Raw genomic sequence first — 21,043 nt, forward strand, 5'->3', positions numbered from 1 at the left:
ACGTGGCTTCTGGGGCTCGTGTATCCTGGGGAGGTGGGATAATTGTATGTGCTAAATTATCATTCAGTACACATTTACTGAATATTCCAATGCTGTGCTGTGCTTGCCTTCAGTCACAAAACAAGAGAACAAAAGACGAAATAGCTAGTGGCCACCCATCTGAAAAGGTTCCTCTCCTCAATATCATGTCCCCACACAGGGCTGGTTTCAATCACTCAACAAACATATTAGAGACACAATGAAGTATATATATTTTTGGAATCCTCTCCCAAGGATATGTTTTCATTCTCTCTCTCTCTCTCTCGCTCTCTCTTTAGAGAGAGAGAAAAACATCAATGTGAGAAACACTGATCAGTTGCCTCCCATATGTGCCCCGACCAGGAATTGAACCTACAACCTGGGTATGTGCCCTAACTGGAATTGAACCTGCAATCTTTTTGTGTATAGGACAAACTCTAACCAGCTGAGCCTCATGGCCAGGGAATGAAGTATATCTTTAAGGAACTTACTATCTAGTTCAGGAAAAAAGATGTGTATACATAAAAGAGCTAGAGATCGACACAAGGTCATAGAGAATCCAGCATTAGAATGTGGTCACAAAGACTTGAGTATGGATTAGAATTTTAAAGGGGAATAAGTGGTTGGGTTAAGGTTAGTAAGGGACTTCTGTGGAAGAAGGAGCCTCAGGAGCTGGCCTTTACATGAAGTGAGAAATCAAACTAATGTGAAGAACAGAAAAGTGGGCATTTCAGAGTGGAAAATAGATGAGCTCAAGCAAAAGTGTTTCCCTTTGTCCTTCCTCTATATTTCTTTTGCTGATTCACACATTAGAGTTCCTCCAACTCCAGCTAGCAGGCTGCAAATCACAGAATAGCCACTGCTGTTTTACACCATCTGTTCAGGGAATATTTTCTACCTATTCTCCCATCTTTGGGGAGAGGGAAGGAGAATTGTGTTTAAGGAGGAAAATAATGGAATCATTAAAGAGAAATGTGCTCTTTCCCTTCCTTTACCTTCCCTTCTTTCCAGGTGATTTAGCCCTAAGGTATGAGACGGGGCAGAGTGAGGTCGACATTAATATTGTGATGAGAAAGGGTTAGCTGTGGTGTGTCAGAACCCCAGCAAGGTGGAGGGCCCAGAGCCCATGAGGGCGAGGGCACCCACACTCAGGCGGCTCTGAATGTGTCAGAGTCTGAGGCATCTTCATGACTGGGGCCTGATGTAGATGTCAGAGCCTGAGCACAGACAAAAACATCTGTAAGAGGGGAGGGGTGGCAGCAAAGATAGGGAATTGATCACATGAATAAATAGATGAGGTTTTTCCACTGTCATAGAAGGGAGTCACACATATGGAAAGGAAGAAATATGGGCTCTGAGGTGTTGGATTGGAATTAGATGTATTTGTATAAACCATGATTTGTATAAACCACGGTAGAAAAATGAGAGATGGCAGATAGATAAGATAGAGGATAGAAATGTAAACAGATGTACATGTGCGAATGTGTATTGTAGCAGACAGATTTGGAGATGGCCCCCAGTTATTCACTTTGGGAAGCCTGGGTGTCCCCTGCTTCTGCCACTGGGGAAGGTGAGTGCAGTAAGAGACTCCTAAGATGGCCCCCACCAACCCACATCTCCTGGTATTCATGCCCTTGTGTATTTCCCTCCCCTTGCTTATAAATAACAGAATATAGAGCAAAGACAGTAGGATGTCATTTCTGTATTATGTTACATAAGATTATATGTCTGTCTTGCTTGGAGACACTCTCCCTGGCGGCGTTGGTGAAGCCAGCTGCTGTGGGAAACCGCCTATTGTCTTCACTAGCAGAGAGGTATGGACAGAGAACCTGGAAGGCTGGTGACCCTTGAAGCCCTAGCAAAGGTCAGAGCTGTGCACCCACTGTTAGTCCAGACAATGGTAGCTGAAGCAACTTCCCCACCAGATAGTCATGTAAATCCTTATTGATAAGATAGTCTGTGTGTTACTGGAACTTGTCTGCCTAAGGGCTATGGGTGTATCCCAAACCAATAAAAGGTTGGCAAGGCCTGAGCACCAGTGGAAGTCCTTCCCCTTGAGTTGGACTTACCTGCCTGGCCCCCCAATATTTCCAAATTGCCTCTTGTCTCTTCTCTTCCATTTGTGTGCGGCTCCTCTTCCAGATCCTGAACCCTGAACCACGCGGGATGTGGGGGGAAACATTTACAACAAGCTGCTATGTTGTGAATTGCCCTCTGGAGAGGCCCACGTGGCAAGGAACTGAGGGCAGCCTCCAGCCAACAGCCAGTGAGAAAAGGAGGCCCTCAGTCCAACAAATCCTCAAGGAACTGAATTCTCCCTCCACCTGAGCTTGGAGGGGGATCTTGTCCCGGCTGAGCCTGGAAATAAAACCACAGCCGCAGCTGATACTTTGTGAAAGCCTGAAGCCGGAGAGCCAGCTAAGACACGCCAGGACTCCTGACCTCAAAAACCATAAGAAAACAAATGTGTTGTCTTAAATTTGTGGTAATTTGTAACCCAGCAATATATGTAGTATATATACCTTAGCTCTCACTGAGAAGGCTTAAGGGCAGCAACGCTCCGATAACAATAAGCACATTTGGTTCCCAGATCTGGGTTTCAAATGTCATTTTCAACTAAAAGGAACCTCAACTTCTTAGAGAAATTACTAATTCCAAGGCTGCAGCATAGAAAGTATAAGATGAATCTAGAACATTTTGTTGTGCCAGAAAACAAGGAAGTGCTCAAAGAATGATGGGTACATGTCAAAAGGATATAGAAACCCAGATTAAAAGGGCTCCCATAAGCCAAATTCAGAATGATTTCAGCATTAAAATAAATTATTACAGTAGTGGATTATGAATTTATTGAATAAAATAGGAAACCACAAGCCCATCCTATATAATAAAAGAGAAGCATGCAAATTAACCATCCCTCTGCTACACTCAAGCCACACCCACAAGCCACACCCATCAGCCAATCAGGAGCGAGTATGCAAATTAACCCAACTAAGATGGCGGCAGCCACCGAGCTGGAGCAAGCAGGAGGCTTGGGTTGCCCCTGGTGATGGAGGAAGCCAAGCTTCCTGCCTGCCCTGGGCTCCGCTCAAGGCTACGAAGTTTCAATTATTGAAGACAAATAAATCCCAGGAAAAAAAAAAAAGAAGAAAAATTGGAGAGACTGGGAGCTTGGGTTGCCAGGGGGCGTGGCCAGCCTGAAAACGGCCCTCAGACCCTCACCCAGGCTGGCCAGGCACCCCAGCGGGACCCCCACCCTGATCCAGGACACCGTTCAGGGCAAACCAGCCGGCCCCCACCCGTGCACCAGGCCTCTATCCTATATAATAAAAGGGTAATATGCAAATTGACCCTAACAGTAGAACAACTGGGAATGACTGGTCACTATGACACACACTGACCACCAGGGGGCAGATGCTCAATGCAGGAGCTGCCCCCTGGTGGTCAGTGCACTCCCACAGGGGGAGCTGTGCTCAGCCACCAGCAAGGCTGATGGCTGCCAGCACAGCGGTGGTGGCGGGAGCCTCTCCCGCCTCCTCAGCAGCGCTAAGGATGTCCGACTGCAGCTTAGGCCTGCTCCATGCTGGCAAGTGGACATCCCCTGAGGGCTCCCGGGCTGCCAGAGGGATGTCTGACTACCAGCTTAGGCCTGGTCCCCCAGGGACCAGGCCTTAGCCAGCAGGCGGACATCCCCCAAGGGGTCCCAGACTGCGAGAGGGCACAGGCTGGGCTGAGGAGACACCCCCCCCCCCAAGTGCATAAATTTTTGTGCATCGGGCCTCTAGTCCTATCTAATAAAGAGGTGATATGCAAATTGACTATCACTCCAATACACAAGATGGTCGCCCCCATGTGGACACAAAATGGCCACCACAAGATGGCCGGCAGGGGAGGGCAATTGTGGGCAATCAGGCCAGCAGGGAAGGGCAACTGGGAGGGACCCAGGCCTGCAGGGGAGGGCAGTTGGGGGGGACCAGGCTCACAGGAGAGGGCAATTGGGGGGGTACCAGGCCTGCAGGGAAGGGATGTTGGGGGGGGGACTATGCCTGTAGGGGAGGGCAGTTTGGGGAGACCAGGCCTGCAGTGGAGGGCAGTTAGGGACGACTAGGCCAGCAGGGAAGGGCAGTTAGGGGTGACAGGGCCAGCAGGGGATGGGGAGGACAGTTAGGGATGACCAGGCTGGCAGGGGAGGGCAGTTAGGGGCAATAGGGGAGCAGTTAGGCATCGATCAGGCTGGCAGGGGAGTGGTTGAGGGTGATCAGGCTGGCAGGCAGAAGCGGTTAGGGGCAATCAGGCAGGCAGGCAGGTGATTGGTTGGGAGTCAGCAGTCCTGGATTGTGGGATCGTGCCTAAATGGGCAGTTGGATATCCCTCAGGGGGTCCCAGATTGGAGAGGGTGCAGGCTGGGCTGAGGGACACACACACACACACACACACGCACGAATTTCATGCACCGGGCCTCTAGTCTCTATATATAAAAAGCCAGTGACCTGCTCTAACCGGTTTGGCTCAGTGGATAGAGCGTTGGCCTGTGGACTGAAAGGTCCCAGGTTCGATTCCGACTAAGGACATGTACCTTGGTTGCGGGCACATCCCCGGTAGGAAGTGTGCAGGAGGCAGTTGATCAATGTTTCTCTCTCATCGATGTTTCCAACTCTCTGTCCCTCTCCCTTCCTCTCTGTGAAAAATCAATAAAATATATTTTTAAAAAAAGTCAGTGACCATAATGGCCATAATGACCATAACAACCATAATGACCAGTCACTATGATGCGCACTGACCACCAGGGGCAGATGCTAAAAGCAGGAGCTGCTCCCTTGTGGTCAATGAGCTCCCACAGGGGGAGTGCCACTTAGCCAGAAGCGGGGCTCACGGCTGGCGAGTGCAGCAGAGGTTGCGGGAGCCTCTCCCACCTCCGCGGCAGCCCTAAGGAGCAGCAAGTTGAGTGATAAGGAGCAGCAAGCAGGTGGGCAGTAAGGAGCGAGGGGTCCCGGACTGCGAGAGGGTGCAGGCCAGGCTGAGCCCCCCCCCGCTTCAGTGCACGAATTTCATGCACCAGGCCTCTAGTAGAGACATAAATAATCAAATGAATAAATTGAAAGTTTGGTAAGAAATGAGATATTTAGATCATTTCAAAATACCTCTGTATAAAAGATATATTAATTGCAAAGAGGCAAAGGAATAACTTCATAGTGGATTAGCCTGGCAGATGCCATCTTTATTAAATGATCAAGGTTAGCATTGTCATTAATAGGAGACATTGCAATCATGCAGCATCTGATCAGATGCACTGAGAAGAACACAAAGACATTTCTGTAACATTCCTGCCCAACATGTGTAACATGAGAAAATATCAGACAAATCCAATTTGGGGGCACTCTAAAAAATAGCTGGCCTGTGATCTTCAAGGGTCAGGGTCATGGAAGTCGAGGAGAGACGAGAAACTGTACCGTGGCGTTGGAAACATGACAACCTAATGTGATGCATGGTTTTGAGCTGGATCTTTTGGCTATAAACAATGTTATTGAGGCAATTTGTGAAATTTGAGTAGGGTGTGAAGATTAGATGGCAACAATGCATCAGTGTTCCTTTCATGATCATAATGGCCATACTCTAGTTATACAGAAGACTATCTTTTTAAGGAATTCCACACTAAAATATTAGAATGTGATGGGCATTATGTCAGCAACTTATTCTCAAATGGCTCAGTAAAATAAAAGTTCTTTGTACTTTATTTCTAACTTTCCTGTAACTTTGAGTCCAGTGTTTCTCAGAGTAGTCCTACCCAGACTGGAAGAATCGGCACTAACCAGGAATTTGGGGAAATGTAAATACTTGGGTCCCACCTGGACCTATCCTTCAGGTGAATCTGATGCACTCTTAAAAGTTTGAGAACCACTCGTCCATTTATTCAAAACATTTATAAAATTCAAGAAGCCATTTCTTAGCTGAGTGTAACTCCCACTGTTGAACACAAGTAATATTGGTCTTTTTGAGTCGCTACTTCTATTTCCATTGATGATCCATTATAAAGATGACAAAGTTGATACTAAGTAAAGAAAGTGGAATAATAGATTTTAAACCTGTTTCTAAAAAAAGAAGAAAGGAACTGCTTTTTATTGAGAGCATGTCAAATGCCAGATTTTGTGCTAGGTTCTTTCTGGTAGGAAAGAAAATTCATAGATTTTCAGAATATCTTCCAGAAATTTAGACAGTTAAAATGACCAAACTCTCCCACCTTAAATTCATGGAATATTGTAGTTTTTTAGAAATCTGTTTAACATTCATTCAACAAACATCTATTGATCACCTACTATGTACCCCACAGTGAGCAAAGCATTGAAAGTTATACTGTAGTAGATTCATGTACACAGTATTTGGTGGCTATGACACAAACCTTCATGGCACATATAATCATTTTTTTAATAACAGATATGTTGAGATATAAGTCATATACAACAGAAATCATCCATTTAAAGTATGTAGTTGAATGGTTTTTAGTATAATCAAAAGTTGCGCAACCATCATCACAATGAATTTTAGAACATTTTCATCACTTCCGAAAGAAGCCCTACACTGTTAGCAGTGACCACCCATCCCCTCCTCCCCTTAGCTCCTGGCAACCACTAATTTACTTTCTGTCTCTACGAATTGGCCTACTCTGCACATTTCATATAAATGAATCATGAAGGTTCAGCCATGTTGCAGCCTGTATCAGTATTTCATTCCTTTTTATCGGGGAATGCTATTCCATTGTATGGATATATACATTTTATTTATCCATTCATCCACCGGTAGACATTTGGATTGTTTCCACCTTTTGACTATTGATAACACTTCTATGAATATTTGTGTACAAGTTTCTATGTGGACATGTTTTCATTCCTCTTGGGAATGTGCAGAGAAGTAGGAATGGAGGGTCATTTGAGGAGCCACCATACTGTTTTTCACAGTGGCTGTCCCACACTGCATTCCCACCAGCAGCATGTGAAGATTCTGACTTCTCCACATCCTTGTCAACACGCTATTTGTACACGTAATCTTGGCATCATAATCAAACTATGAAAAGCAACATTCTTAGAATGAAAACTACGGGGCGGGTTATAAAGACTTGGAATCAAGCATTACGAAATTCACGTGTTCGTAGCATCAAGCAGTATTTAAGGAGTGCCTACCTGATGTAGGGCCCTAGAATAGGAAATGGGTTTTAATGTGTTTCTCATGGTTGTGTTAAATAATGGGGCACTTAAGACTCAGATTTCCCTGGCAAGCCAGGAAGTATCTCAAGAGCTCTAGGTCTGGTTCTACAGGCCAAGCAGTGTGGGCAAAAAAAAAATCTGCTGCTTCCAACCACCCACTGTGGGCAGAGGCAAATAATAACAATTTAGGGTCCTCAGTGAGCCAGGCAGAGATGTAAGGCCGCAGAGCACACTCAGGACATCTGTGATTGGCCTGCATTTTCAGCTTTGAGTTCAGACCAGCCTCCAGGCCACTATCTGGTGACCCATTCGCCACATCTGACCCACAGAAGTGTTTGTTTGTTCCATGTAGTGTTTCAAACATCCTGATTTGAATTCCTTTAAGCTCTCCAGTCTTTTACAGCTCCCACAGCTCTCTGTTGTTTTATGTATACCTAGCCTGGTTCACTCTTTCACATTATCTGCCTAGGAAGAGGCATCTGAATGTGCATGTCCTGCTCCTGCCTGAGTCATATATTTAAAGCCTGGGCAATTATTTGTACATCACTGCCATCATCAAAAAGCAAACAGTCAGGTATCTACACTGCATCATCAAAAAGAAGCAGTTGTTAAGCAGGTAATTGTGCAACATGTTACATAAAGAACAATAAATAGATATGACCTGTACCTACTATAACCTTACAGACTAAAGTAAACCACACCGACACAGACAGATGTTCATGGGGCCGATAGAGAGTGGAAAAGACATACAGACCATGAAAATGAACAGGACGGAGGTCAGCTCTGAGCACCATACCACAGCCAAACTTATGACTGTGCTCCTGCCTACACATGCATGCTAACAAAAGTCACTCTTTACAAAAGACACTCTTCCCAGAGCATTCCTATGAAAATTTGCAAGTATTTGCTGATCATATCTCCATAATATGATTTACAAGCCTTGTAAAATTCCAACACTCTTCAATAATGCAAACATTTCTTTCTTTCAGAGTTCTCTTATGGCAGAGGTATTCACTGAAATGATCAGCTGTGTGATTAGAAATGCCATTTGGAGCAGAGCCCAGGCATCCCTAGATGCTATTGGTGCCCAGAGCATTTCCCATTACCTGCCAGTGCACCCTCTCAGGCTGCTGTGTTGGTTGCCAATGGCTCCTGCCACACCTTTTTCCAGAGAATTGCTCTTGCCTGAAAGGAGCCTCCTTCCCCAGAGATGCCCAAGATATTATGCTCCCCGAGGGAAGCAGGTGGTCTAAGCTAATGAATGACTAATACCGGTTATAAAAGTCCTGGACTCCTGCCTAAGCTGAGGCAATGCTGCAGTGCCATACACTCCAGGGCTCCCTGTGTGGGCAGGCTTACGGCAGACTTCACTGAACCCTTGTCTTTACCTGGCTTCTTCCTCTGCACCATCTTGCTCCCCGTATTCCCTATGGATTTCACTTGAGAAGATGCTCTTTAAAAAAATTATTTATTTATTTATTTTAGAGAGGAGGAGAAGAGAGAAACATTTATCTGTTGCCTCCCTCATGCACCCCAGCCGGGGATCGAAACTGCAACCTGGATATATGCTCTGACTGGGAATAAAACTCGAGACCTTTCACTGCATGGGACAACTGAGCAACACTGGCCAGGGTGAGGAGATGCTCTTTTAAAAAAAATATCACTTGCATCAGAAACCCCATCTCAGGTTCTGCTGCTAGGAAACCTGCTGTGAGGTACCTGACCCATCCTACGAAGTTATCCTCATGGGGTAGATTTTTAAATGGTTGTTAAAGCATAATACACATGTCATTAGGTATGTAATGGTTAAAAAGTAACAGCCCTGAGCTGTGGAAGCCAAGGTGACCCTATAATAATGTCCTTAAGGCAGTTGTATGGCATTTATGACTTCTGCTCAATGGAAGAGCAATTTCAATGCATACCCCAATCATAGAATTATTTTTCCATCAAACCAGGGTGCTTATAACCCCTTCCTTTACTGAACTGTGGCCAAAACACAGAGAAAGAGAGAGAGACAGAGAGTGAGAGAAAGAAAGGGACTTATGAAGAAAAGTAATAAACCTAGATTTATGTATATAATTTACATGACTCATGAGCTCTGAATCTTACAAAAAAGTACATTCAAATAAAAAGCATTGCAATTTGATGAAGGACATGAGCTAATGTATTACTCTTGCTTCCACAATACACAGAAACATAATCTTAACAACTTTATACAACTTCCCCCCAACCCATGATCTAAAAATATTTGAAGTGTATGTGTGCATTAGTATTCTGTGGTTGCCACAGATTTGGTGGCTTACAACAACAATGTATTCTCTTCATCATCCTGGAGGTCAGAAGTTTGAGATCAAGGTGCTGTCAGGGCCCCACTTCCTCCAGTTCTCTGGGGGAGAATCCATTCTTAGCTTCTTCCAGCTTCCCGTGGCTGTTGGCACTCCTTGGCTTGTGGCCGCATCCATCCCTGCTCTACCTTCACATGGTCTTCTCTGTGTGTGCCTTCTCATTTGTCTCAAATCTCCCTCTGCCTCTCTTTACAAGGACACTTGCCTTTGGCTTTAGGGCACACCAGGATAACTTAGGATTATCTCATTTTGAGATATTTAATCGCATTTGCAAAGACCTTCTTCCCAAATAAGATGACATTCACAGGTTCACAGGTGGATATTTGGGGAGTTAATTTTGGATCTACTGCTTGTGTGTGCTTATACAACCACACTAAGGTAAAGGGGGATGTGCACAATTGAAGAATCTGATCAGGGCAGTACTTGTACACTTATATTCACATTGAATACCCAGTCTTGACTCTTTAGAAGGAGGCCAGAGGTTCTTGTCATAATTTTGGTTCATAATTTTGCCAAGCATAAATAGCAACCCATGTGTGATGAGGTTAGTGCACTGAATGGAAATATGCACTTGGTCAATGAGTAGCCTAGCCAACCCCCATCCCCTCATGTAAGTGTGGCTTTGTTCTCTAATCATGTAGATTTTCATTATACTCCTGGAATATTATGGGGTGGCATATTATGCTACAGAAATGTCTTTGGTCTCTTAATGCCAAAACTCAACTATCTATGAGAAGATTTCTGATGAACAGTGGCATAAAGCACATATGAGGGACTGAGAATGTTAATGATATTAGAAAACAGACCAGGGATTCCACAGCCAATGCCACTCCTCTTTAACTAATTGATACTATTTCTAAGTTAAATATTTGTAAGATAAACTAATTGCAAATGAAAGTGGAAAAATACTAAAGAAGTTTTTGAAACAGTTGCTTTTCAAGATATAGATGTCCTGAAACATGACAATTTGAAAAAGCCTCACAAATCCTGAGCATCTTTTTCCTTGCATATCTTGAAAGGTACCTAAGGAAAACAAACAAAAATGTTTAAAATATTAATAACCAAACATAAAATCATGCAGCCATGATGAAAGAAATAGTGAATTCTGAAATGAATTGTTTCACTAAATTGTTTTTAAAAATATTTACTTAGATTGCAAATTAGGCCTTGCACCTTCTTTGAGGACCATCATGATTATGTGTATATCTCCAGGCTATAAACTAGGTACAAAGAAATTTAAATTGAACAACTAATTCATTTTACTTATAACAATGGGTTTAGACTAGAGAATTACTTTTCCTGGAATATCAGAAAAATAGCCATGGGTCTTTTGTCTCTATTATAGCACTTTTCACAATCTACCTTGAAAAATTGGTTGTGTAAATAATGTTCTCTCCCACAAAACTATAAACTCCTTTAGGGCAAGGACCTTAAGTTCCTTTTTTTTTTTTTTTTTTAATGTCTACCTGCTATCTAGCCCTGTGTATTGCATATAGTAGGTACTCGATAAATCATGCCTAAAATGCAGCCTACATCTCAGGAATAGGGGGTTAACCCCCAGTGAGTAGGCAAGTTGTATAGCCCACAATGATATCTGGCACTTTGGGGAACTACTTATCATTGTTCTTTAAGGACACATCTTTTTTGTTTTTCCTCTCCTTTTTTTTTTCTTCCTATTTTCATCTTTATCATCCCTTTTCTCATCTCTTCCCTAACTGTGTTGCTAGACTGAAAGTTTGTGTGTCCTCCCCCCCCACCCCCCCCCCCACCCCTAGAATTCATATGTAGAAACCTAATTCCCATTGTGATGGTATTAGGAAGTGGGGCTTTGGGGGAGGTGATTAGGTCATGAGCGTAGAGCCCCCAGGAATGGGATTAGTGCCTTATAAAAGAGACTCCAGAGAGACCCCAGTGAGAAGATGGCCATCTATGAACCAGGAAGCCGGTTCTCACCAGACACTGAATCTGCTGTACCTTGCTTGATTTTGGACTTCCCAGCCTCCAGATCTGTGAGTAATAACTGTTTGTTGTTTATAAACCACCCAGTCTATGGTATTTTGTTACAATGGTCTGAATAAACTAAAACAACCAGGACTTTGACTGCCTGGAGGCTATAGAATGCACTGAACCCATGGCCATTTCCTAGGCCAGCAGTGGCATTGTGTGGAACTCAGGAAATTCTGGGGCATCCTTCACATTCCATGATTCCACTGAGAACCTTCCCATGCCTGCCCTACAACACTGAGGGAGACGATGCAGAGGAAGTGAGCTTCTGCCATCTGCACCCTGTTGCTACTCCATTTTGAATGCAAGTTTACATATTGCTAAAAGAAAACAAGAAAGAGGAAACATAAAAATCAATATGAAAGAAAAAATGTGAGTTTTGACAAATAAGTTTCTAATGGACTAGAAAAAGGAGTGGAGGGAAAAAAAAGAAAAAGGAGAAGGGAAAATTGAGAGGAGAATCAGGAGATTGACAGTAGACTAATTTGTTAAATAATTGTTAGCTCAGATTCTTTCAGGCAAAATTGCAATTTCTGTGCAAATTCTTCTAGAGCAGTGGTTCTCAACCTTCTTAATGTCAAAACCCTTTAATACAGTTCCTCATGTTGTGGTGACCCCCAATTTCATTGTTACAAATTGAACATAATTAAAGCATAGTGATTAATCACAAAAACAATATGTAATTATATATGTGTTTTCCGATGGTCGTAGGCAACCCTTGTGGAAGGGTCGTTCGACCCCCAAAGGGTCGCGACCCACAGTTTGAGAACCGCTGTTCTAGAGCATGTTAATGAAATTGTCCTAAAAATGTAATAACTTTTGTTTTTAACATATATTAATGAACACTGAACTGTAACCATTTCATTCATGCATGAATATGGAGTAATGCACTTGTATTATCCCATGTGATTCTACAGATTCTTTTCACTTTGAACCCTAAGCCCCAGAGCTACTATATCTTGGTTTTGGTGGTATAGCCAGCTCCACCTTCCCAGACTGGCCAAGATAACATAAGAAGTCCTCCCCTCATTAGACTGTCTACCTGGCCTCCAAGCATGTCAAACTCACGGCCGGCCATGCTTGCCTTGCTAGTCAAAGGGTGGTCTAGCAGCAGCGGCATCATCAGGAATCCTGCTAGGAATGCAGAATCTCAGGTCCCACTCAGCAAATCCCCATGTTCAGGTTTGAGAAGCCCTGCTCTAATTCATGTGTACCAGTTTGCCTCTCCAACTCTACTCTGCTCACTGCAGGAACAGGTTCCATACTGCCTTTTTCATCTTTGTAATCCCTCTTTCCTCTTTTGCTTATTCCATGCCCAGAACTTAAAACAGGATTCCATACATAATGGGTGCTTAATAAATGCTGACAGAGCCCTACTTCCAATTTGGACTTTATCCTGCTGTAGTTGCTTCGCATTGGTCGGCTGTTCGCCATGCATTTCAATTTACCACACACCAGCTGCCAAAATATCCTGATTCCATTCACATATGGCATAGTTTTGTCTGGGACTCTAGGGCACAGCATGCACTGTTGGTAATAAACTTATCAGCTCCTGGAATTTCATTGTCAGTGACTTGGTCTTGTCATTTAGTGTTGAGAATAGTTTATAAGGACTATCGATAAAATGATCTAGACTAGGGATTACAAAGTATAACCTGTGGGCCAAATCTAGTTTGCTGCCTTTGTGTGTGTGTGTGTGTATATGTGTGTAATAAAGTTTTATTGGAATACAGCAACATTCATTGGTTAACGGATCCTCTACGGCTTCTTTTCATCTACAATGGCAAAGTTGAGTAGCTGTGACCATATGGCCTATAGAGCCTAAAATATTTCCTACTGACCCATTACAGAAAAAGTTTGCCACTCACTGGTCTAGAGCTATATTTGATCTTTGTGTGGCAATGCAGTCTTTCTGGGTTCACAAGAAGTTGCACCGACTCCGTGATAGACAGCTTTCAAAGATGGTCACAAGATCCCTGCCTACTGGTATTTATACCTTTGTATCATCCTCTTCCCTGAATGTGGGCTAGTTTTCCAGCCTTCTGCTCAATTCTGAGAACCATACATATCTTTCCAATAAGTTCTTGCTGCTTATTGTTGGCTACTGAGAACCTCAGTGGATATATATCAGTATTATAGCAATACATTGTAAAGACTGAAAAAACAGGTACAAAGAGTGCGAAGTTCAAGGCTAATGCATTTTTATCATTTATATCTCTATGTACAAGTTTAATATCCCATTTAATAAAAGGGCAATATGCAAATTGACCATCACTCTAACACACAAGATGGCCACCCCATGTGGTCAAAGATGGCCGCCACAAGATGGCCGGCAGAGGAGGGCAGTTGAGGGCGACCAGGCCTGCAGGGGAGGGCAGTTGGGGGGAACCAGGACTGCAGGGAGGGCAGTTGGGGGGAACCAGCCCTGCAGGGGAGGACAGTTGGGAGCAACCAGGCCCAGTTGGGGGCAACCAGGCCAGCAGGGGAGGGCAGTTGGGGGGAACCAGCCCTGCAGGGAGGGCAGTTGGGGGGAACCAGCCCTACAGGGGAGGACAGTTGGGGGGGACCAGGCCTATAGGGGAGCGCAGTTAGGAGCAACCAGTCCGGCAGGGGAGGGCAGTTAGGGGCAATCGGGTCAGCAGGGGAGCAGTTAGGCATCGATCAGGCTGGCAGGGGAGTGGTTAGGGTGATCGGGCTGGCAGACAGAAGCAATTAGGGGCATCAGGCAGGCAGACAGGCGAGCAGTTGGGAGCCAGCAGTCCTGGATTGTGAGAGGGATATCTGACTGCTGTTTAAGCCCCAATTGGAGAGGGTGCAGGCTGGGCTGAGGGACACCACCTCCCGCTCCCCCCATGTATAAATTTCGTGCACAGGCCTCTAGTTTTGTAATAAAAAAGTTACTTTTAATTATGTATTGCAATTGTCCATTATAAAACAGTTTGGGATTTTCCTTCATGTCTTTTTAGTAACAGTTTTGGCAAACTATAATTATGGTGTAGCCTTGTTCCATGTAGCACATCCACATCACTTTTTCATGTCTTAAAAACCATTTTTAAAGAGGCCATCTAATACTTATTTCAGCCTGTGCCTGTGCAAGAGGCCTGGCAGAAGTGGATCTGCAATTGAGCTCAGTCTCCACTGATTAAATCAACAGGAAGAAGTGTCTTTTTCTAATTTTTGGCCTCATTCTTTTGGCAATTTCCCTGCCCAGAGAGGAGGCATTAAAAAAAAAAAAAGTACTATATGTGCTCCTGCAGTCCTAATTCCATTGAGAGGGGTATACGATGCTTTCTTCAACTAGTCCCTTCATGCTGAGCATTTTGTTTGCTTTCGTATTTCATCCATCAGTACTTCCTGTTGAACATGTTTAGGCCTAAATTTCTTCCACATTTTAGATTTTGTTACTTTGTTTTGTGTTTTTGGTAGAAATAAGTCAATAGGCACGAACACCTTCATGTCTCTTTATAAAAATTACAAAATAGGTAGCTTTCTAAAATGAATGACATGCCGTAACCAGTTTGGCTCAGTGGATAGAGCGTCGACCTGCGGACTGAAGGGTCCCAGGTTCGATTCCGGTCAAGGGCATGTACCTTGGTTGCGGGCACATCCCTGGCGGGAGGTGTGCAGGAGGCAGCTGATCGATGTTTCTCTCTCATCGATGTTTCTAACTCTCTATTTCTCTCCCTTCCTCTCTGTAAAAAATCAATAAAACATATTTTTAAAAAATTTAAAAAAAATAAAATAAAATGAATGACATTATCAATGTTCTCTGCCACCTTCAGTATAAGTGCCTGTTTCACAACATCCTCCCCTGAACTGAAATCATTAATTTCTTGAGATTGCTTGTTTGGAGAAAACCAGTCATTCCTATAAAAAGCTTCCAACAAAATGTCAGATACTTATATTTCCTCAACCATTCCCAGGATACGTAAAGTTCTACATAGTTTCCAAGTGTGCTGACAGGAAAAAAATTACACCTTCACACATAAAACCTTGATGAGAACTTTGAGAAAGTTTGAGTGAGGCTTGTCTACCTTGGCTAGTCAACATTAAACAGAGATTGGCTTACATTTGATTCATTGTCACTGTGATATTAATGAAAGTTTTAGAACAAGTTAAATACAATGGCAACATTTAAAGTGCAATGACTTGAAAAAGTCATCAAACAATAGATCAAATATTTTTATTAAAGAACAACAGGGGATCTAGTTGTCTGGGTAATTGAGAGAGAAATTAGATAAGTGTCTATTAGTTCTGGCCAGACATTGAGGGCCTTCAGTTCAATCACCATCAAGACAAAATAAAGAATTCTCTATCCAGCAAACTGTTCCTTGCTTATTTGGTCAACTGCCATGATAATATCTTTGGAAGCAAACAAAATACCAGAATTTATGTCATGTAGTTTATACATGTAAAGTCCAATTTTGTCCACTAAGGAAAGGATAACATAAAGGGAAGTGGTGAAAACAAAATAGTAATTCTAGGATGGGTCAGAGAGCAACACTTGGCAGCTTGTGCCAAATTTGGGGACCATGCAAAGCACTCGATTGGGAACTGCAAAGTAGGAAGTCCTATTTTTGACTCTGCTGACCTCAGTGAACATTTCCTGGTTTTAAAAATGAGCACAGCCAGGCCGGCATGGCTCAGTGGTTGAGCAGCTTCCTATGAACCAGGAGGTCGCAGTTCAATTCCTGGTCCGGACACATGCTGGGATTGTGGGCTCCATCCCCAGCGGAGGGCGTGCAGGAGGCAGCGGATCCATGATTCTCTCTCATCATTGATGTTTCTCTCTCTGCTCCTCCTCTCTGAAATCAATAAAAAAATATTTTTAAATGAGCATAATTCTTTGCTACCCAAAGAGCCCTGTTATGAAAATTAACGAGCCTATAAAAATGTTTTGATGTCTCTAGGAGCCCTTCCTATAACGTACACACTGAGCCTTGTCTCCTGACTGCTCTCTGAAGCGTCTGCTCTGGGGGTGTACCTGTTACACCGCCCACCACCGTCCGTGCATAAGGGCCTCGTAAAATTAAGCCACACAATGCTCGCTGTTTTAAGGGTGAGCCTGCCTTCAGGAAAGGTTTCCACGCCCTAATGACAACGTCAAGGTATTGAATACTGTGAAGTATGAAGTGGGTTCGTCCGCAGGGAGGCCCACCGGAACCTGTCCCGGGGGACCCGGGGGCACTCTCCACACTGCTCACCTCGGGGACCGGATTTGGGGTCCCCGAGCCCGAGCGCTCCGGAGGCCCCAGCGGGGCTCGATTACTTTCGCCTGGGCGAGCAGCAGCCCCGCCGCTCCAGCGGGAACCCCACGGTGGGGAGGTGGGGCGACGACAACAAAAAGAAGTAAAGTAGGAGGAGATAGTGGGGGGGGGGGGGGGGGCCGAGCTCGGCGGAGGGGGCGGGGACCTCCTCGGGGACCCCCGCGCCGCGTCCGCGAGCCGCCTGCGGGCCGGGGAACGGGCTCCGCCGATCGGGCCGCGCCCCCACCCCGCCGCCCGGGCCCCGCCGCCGGCGCTTCCCCGCCCCCCGCGCCGCTCGCGCTCGGTGCCGCCCCCTCGCCCAGCGCCGCCCGCGCGCAGCGTCTCGCGCCGGCCCGGCCCGCCCGCCGGGAAACAGCCGCGAGAGCAGCGGCCGCAGCGGCAGCCTCCGCGCCCTCCGCGCCCTCCCGCCCGCGCTCCGTCTCGCCTCGCCTCGCCTCGCCCCGGCGCCCCGGCCCGGGCCGCGCTCCGCCAACGTTCTCTCGGGCTCCCGGGCCCGCCGCCCACCCGGCCCCGACCCCGACCCCCAACCGTCGCGCTCTCCCTGGGCGCGCGGCCCGCCGCCTGCTTCCGGGGCGGGCGGACTGGGCGCCTGGTGCCCGCGGCCGCAGCGACAGCGCCCCCGGGAAGCGGACGAGGAAGGAGAGAAGAGGTGGAGGCGGCCGCGGGCTGAGTCGCGGCCGGGATGTCCGGGCAGCCTCCGCCGCCGCCGCCGCAGCCACAGCAGCAGCTGCCGCCGCCACCGCCGGCGGCCGTGGTCCCGGTCTCCGGAGTCGTCCTGCCCGCGCCCCCGGCCGTCAGCGCCGGCTCCCCGCCCGCCGGCTCGCCCGGTGGCGGCGCGGGCGGCGGCGGCGGCTTGGGGGCCGCGGCGGCCGCCCTGCTCCTGCACCCGCCGCCGCCGCCGCCGCCGCCGCCCCCGGCCACCGCGGCCCCGCCGCCCCCGCCGCCCCCGCCGCCCGCCTCGGCCGCCGCCGCCAGCGCGCCGCCGGGTCTCGCTGCGGGCCCGGGCCCGGCCGGAGGCGTCCCAGCCCCGGGCCCGGCCCTGGCGGGCAGCAGCGCCGCGGCGCCCTTCCCGCACGGGGACTCGGCCCTGAACGAGCAGGAGAAGGAGCTGCAGCGGCGGCTGAAGCGCCTCTACCCGGCCGTGGACGAGCAGGAGACGCCGCTGCCGCGGTCCTGGAGCCCCAAGGACAAGTTCAGCTACATCGGCCTGTCGCAGAACAACCTGCGGGTGCACTACAAAGGTAGGGGTCCCCGCCGCCCCGACCGCCCCCGGCCCCCTCCCTCCCTCCGGGCCCGGCGCCCTCGGAGGGGACTCGCCGCCGCGCTGCTGCCCCGCGGGCGGGATGGGGTCGTGGGGAAGGTGTGCGGGCCGGGGCCGGGGCCGGGGCCGGGAAGGTGAGTAACCTGCTCCTCGGCGTCACGGGGCGGTCAGCCTCGGCTGGGACTAGGACACCTCGGGGGAAGCCAGCATGACAGGACACGACTCGCTTTCTGATTTCCCCTGGAGATAAATCTTAGGGCCTGGATGGAGGAATCCATGGGCGCGGAGTTGGGTTACATTGTTCTCCAGGTGGCGTGGGTCAGGCGTTCTCTTCTTACGCGGCGGGGAGAGAGGCCCGGTGCCGAGGTGTAATTGCTAAGGGCGTGCAGGGGTAGACAGGGGGAGGAGTCATCAGTGGGGGATTTTGTCCAAAATTAGGCCAGAGATTAGGGGGGGACAAAGGGACGAGGGGCCCAAGTTTGCCGTCAATGTGTCTTACGGAAGGCAGCTGGGAGGGTAAGAGAGGTGAAACCTCAGGAGTCCGCGTTTTCTTCCGGGAGCAGAAATCTACCACTGCTGATTGGAAATGCCGTATATTTACGTGTTGGCATTATGTGAAGTTTGGTTGAAAACAAGGATTTTTAAAAAAAATGTTATTTAGTATTTTTAAGAAAATTGGCTTGGGTTTTACACCTGCAGTTTTTAAAAAAAAGCCTTAGGCTTGTGCTTGTCTCCCTCTTCCCTCATCAGTGTCTGCTATATTAAAACAAAGCTTCATGCAGATCAGTTTTATATAAAATTATAAGTTGCAATGGGAATTTTAAAAATGTAGCCCAAATTAAGAGCATGCATCAAGTTTACTTGTGTGAGTGGTGGGGTGGGGTGGGGTGGCCGGGAGAAACAATCCAATGTATTTGCCTGGAAACAAATCCAATTTTTTAGGCCCCAAACCTGAATCTGGAGCTTTTACATTCAAAGCAGCCGTATTTTGATTGGCTACAAAGGGAGGGTTTTAATCAGGTCCCAGTGACATGGATAGAGAGGGTATAAACAATTGTGGTGGTTAAATACTTAAAGTATACAGAACTGAAATTTAAGAAGAACCTTGACAAGTAAGTTACTATTTAATCAGAAAGGAGAATGGGGACAAATCTACCAAATGATTTTGGCTGCATAGAACCACGTACAAAAATAGGCCTTGTTGAATATTTCTTCTTTTTATTCATAGACCCAGAGAAAAGCTTCCCATATGTTTCTTAACTTAAATGGCTGAAAATTTCAGAATACTGGGCTTCTTTTGTTTTTTCTTAAGTTCGGATATTTTGTTAATACCCTGTCAAGGCTACTGTTTAATTTTGTGTTTTAATTTGTGTGAACAGTGCTATGTTATGAGGTGTTTACTTCTGATCTGGCCACCAGAAAGCTTTTTGTTAGACTTGACAAACTTTTTAAATGTATGGTTGATGGTTAATAATTAACTTACAAAAATCAGAAGCAGAAGATATGGAAGATTATTGAACAAAGAGTTCTAGCTTCCCTGAGTTCTGCAATCATTTGTGATTTTAGGCATGTTACAAAACAGGGCATCAGTTTCTTTCTCTGCCTGATGAGGGAGTTGAGCTGGATGGCTGGGAAGGAAATTTCCAGCTCTGAATTTCCATGATATCTAAGATGTATGATTACAGTTTATTTAGCACTGTAACATGGTTTGATTAGTTTTACTAACTCCTTTTACCTAAAGTTGTTGATTTAGGTCAGAGAAAAGTTCATGCTTGTGTGAAATTGGTTGGCGTTTGGAATATTTATGACACTGCTGTCTCAATTATTTTTCCTGTTGGCCTCTGTATTACTTTCTATTGTGTAAGACTAAGATTCACTTTCTGGAAACTTCACTCTTTTATAATCATAAACCATTATTTCCGGAAGGACAGATTTTGTTGTTTGTCATCCTTTTGCTCTCTTGTCCCTTTCTTTCTCCCCTTTGTCTCTCTCTTCCCCCTTGATGCAAACACAGTCTCTTTTTTCCCCCTTCTACTGCCTCTTCCTCTTGTCTTGTTATTTTAATGTGTTGGGTGTTTTTCTTCCTGTTGTTTTTCTGTGTGCCTTCTGAGTGGATCACACCAAAAGTACTGGGCAACTCTGTCCCAGTAATAAGGGAAGGGAGAAAAGGGGAAGTGTAATAGGTTGTGGGAAAGTAAAACTTTGAAGTCCCAAAATAAGCAGAGATGATTTTATTTAACCTATCATTGTGCTGCATTGTTTTTACCTAAGCATTTTGAGACACATTTGACATTAATAACTACTATTCACAAAGTTTTTTTGCATATTACAGAATTTTAAAGGATTGATAATTATTTTCCAGAATGAGAATTATCCTTACCTTTGAAATAGAAATATCTTGGTTTCTTTTGCTCTGACCACATTCTGTTTTTAAGAGTTTATTCTTTTAAGTTGGAATTACTGTTTTTGGTCGCAGTGTGTGGCTCCTTAAGTGATCTGAAGGGATTAATATTAATGCCAGACAAATAGACAAAGTTGTTTGGATTGACGAGAAATAGGGTGTGTATTCTGTACGTTAAAAAAACAACAACAAACCCACAACAAAACCTTTTGCTTAGCAGTTTTACACCAACTGTTGAAATACTCAGGTATGTTTCTTTCCTTTTTACAGTTGTCAGCTTTGAATAAATACAAATATGACAAAAGTTTAGACTTAAGTTATTATGATAACTTTATTCCAACTTAAAGCATTTTCATGAATTTGACAATGGCTTTGATTACCAGAAATGTTTTCAGTTACAGATTTCATTTTTATATTTGTGAAGTTATCACTCTTTGGATATTTTATAAAGCATTTTGATAGAAGTAGATTTGGATAAGGTGGTGGAATTCTCATTTTAGATCTGAGAAAGTGGGAGCACTTAGAGGTTAGATTTTGCCAGTCACAGTTAA

General features: G+C 45.7%; 1 protein-coding gene across 1 annotated transcript in view; it reads left to right on the top strand.

Moving 5' to 3' along the window:
• The first annotated feature begins 17,438 nt into the window (after positions 1-17,438).
• The window catches only part of RANBP9 (RAN binding protein 9), a 109,041-nt gene continuing 105,436 nt past the window's right edge, over positions 17,439-21,043 (top strand). The window contains exon 1 of the mRNA XM_070405702.1: positions 17,439-18,071. Coding sequence (XP_070261803.1) covers positions 17,513-18,071 — 559 coding nt within the window. The 5' untranslated portion in view covers positions 17,439-17,512. The remainder of the gene's footprint in view (positions 18,072-21,043) is intronic.

Source organism: Myotis yumanensis, unplaced genomic scaffold (assembly GCF_028538775.1).
Source record: "Myotis yumanensis isolate MYYU_CA2020_CCGP unplaced genomic scaffold, mMyoYum1.0.hap1 SCAF_2, whole genome shotgun sequence".
NCBI classification, from domain to species: Eukaryota; Metazoa; Chordata; class Mammalia; order Chiroptera; family Vespertilionidae; genus Myotis; species Myotis yumanensis.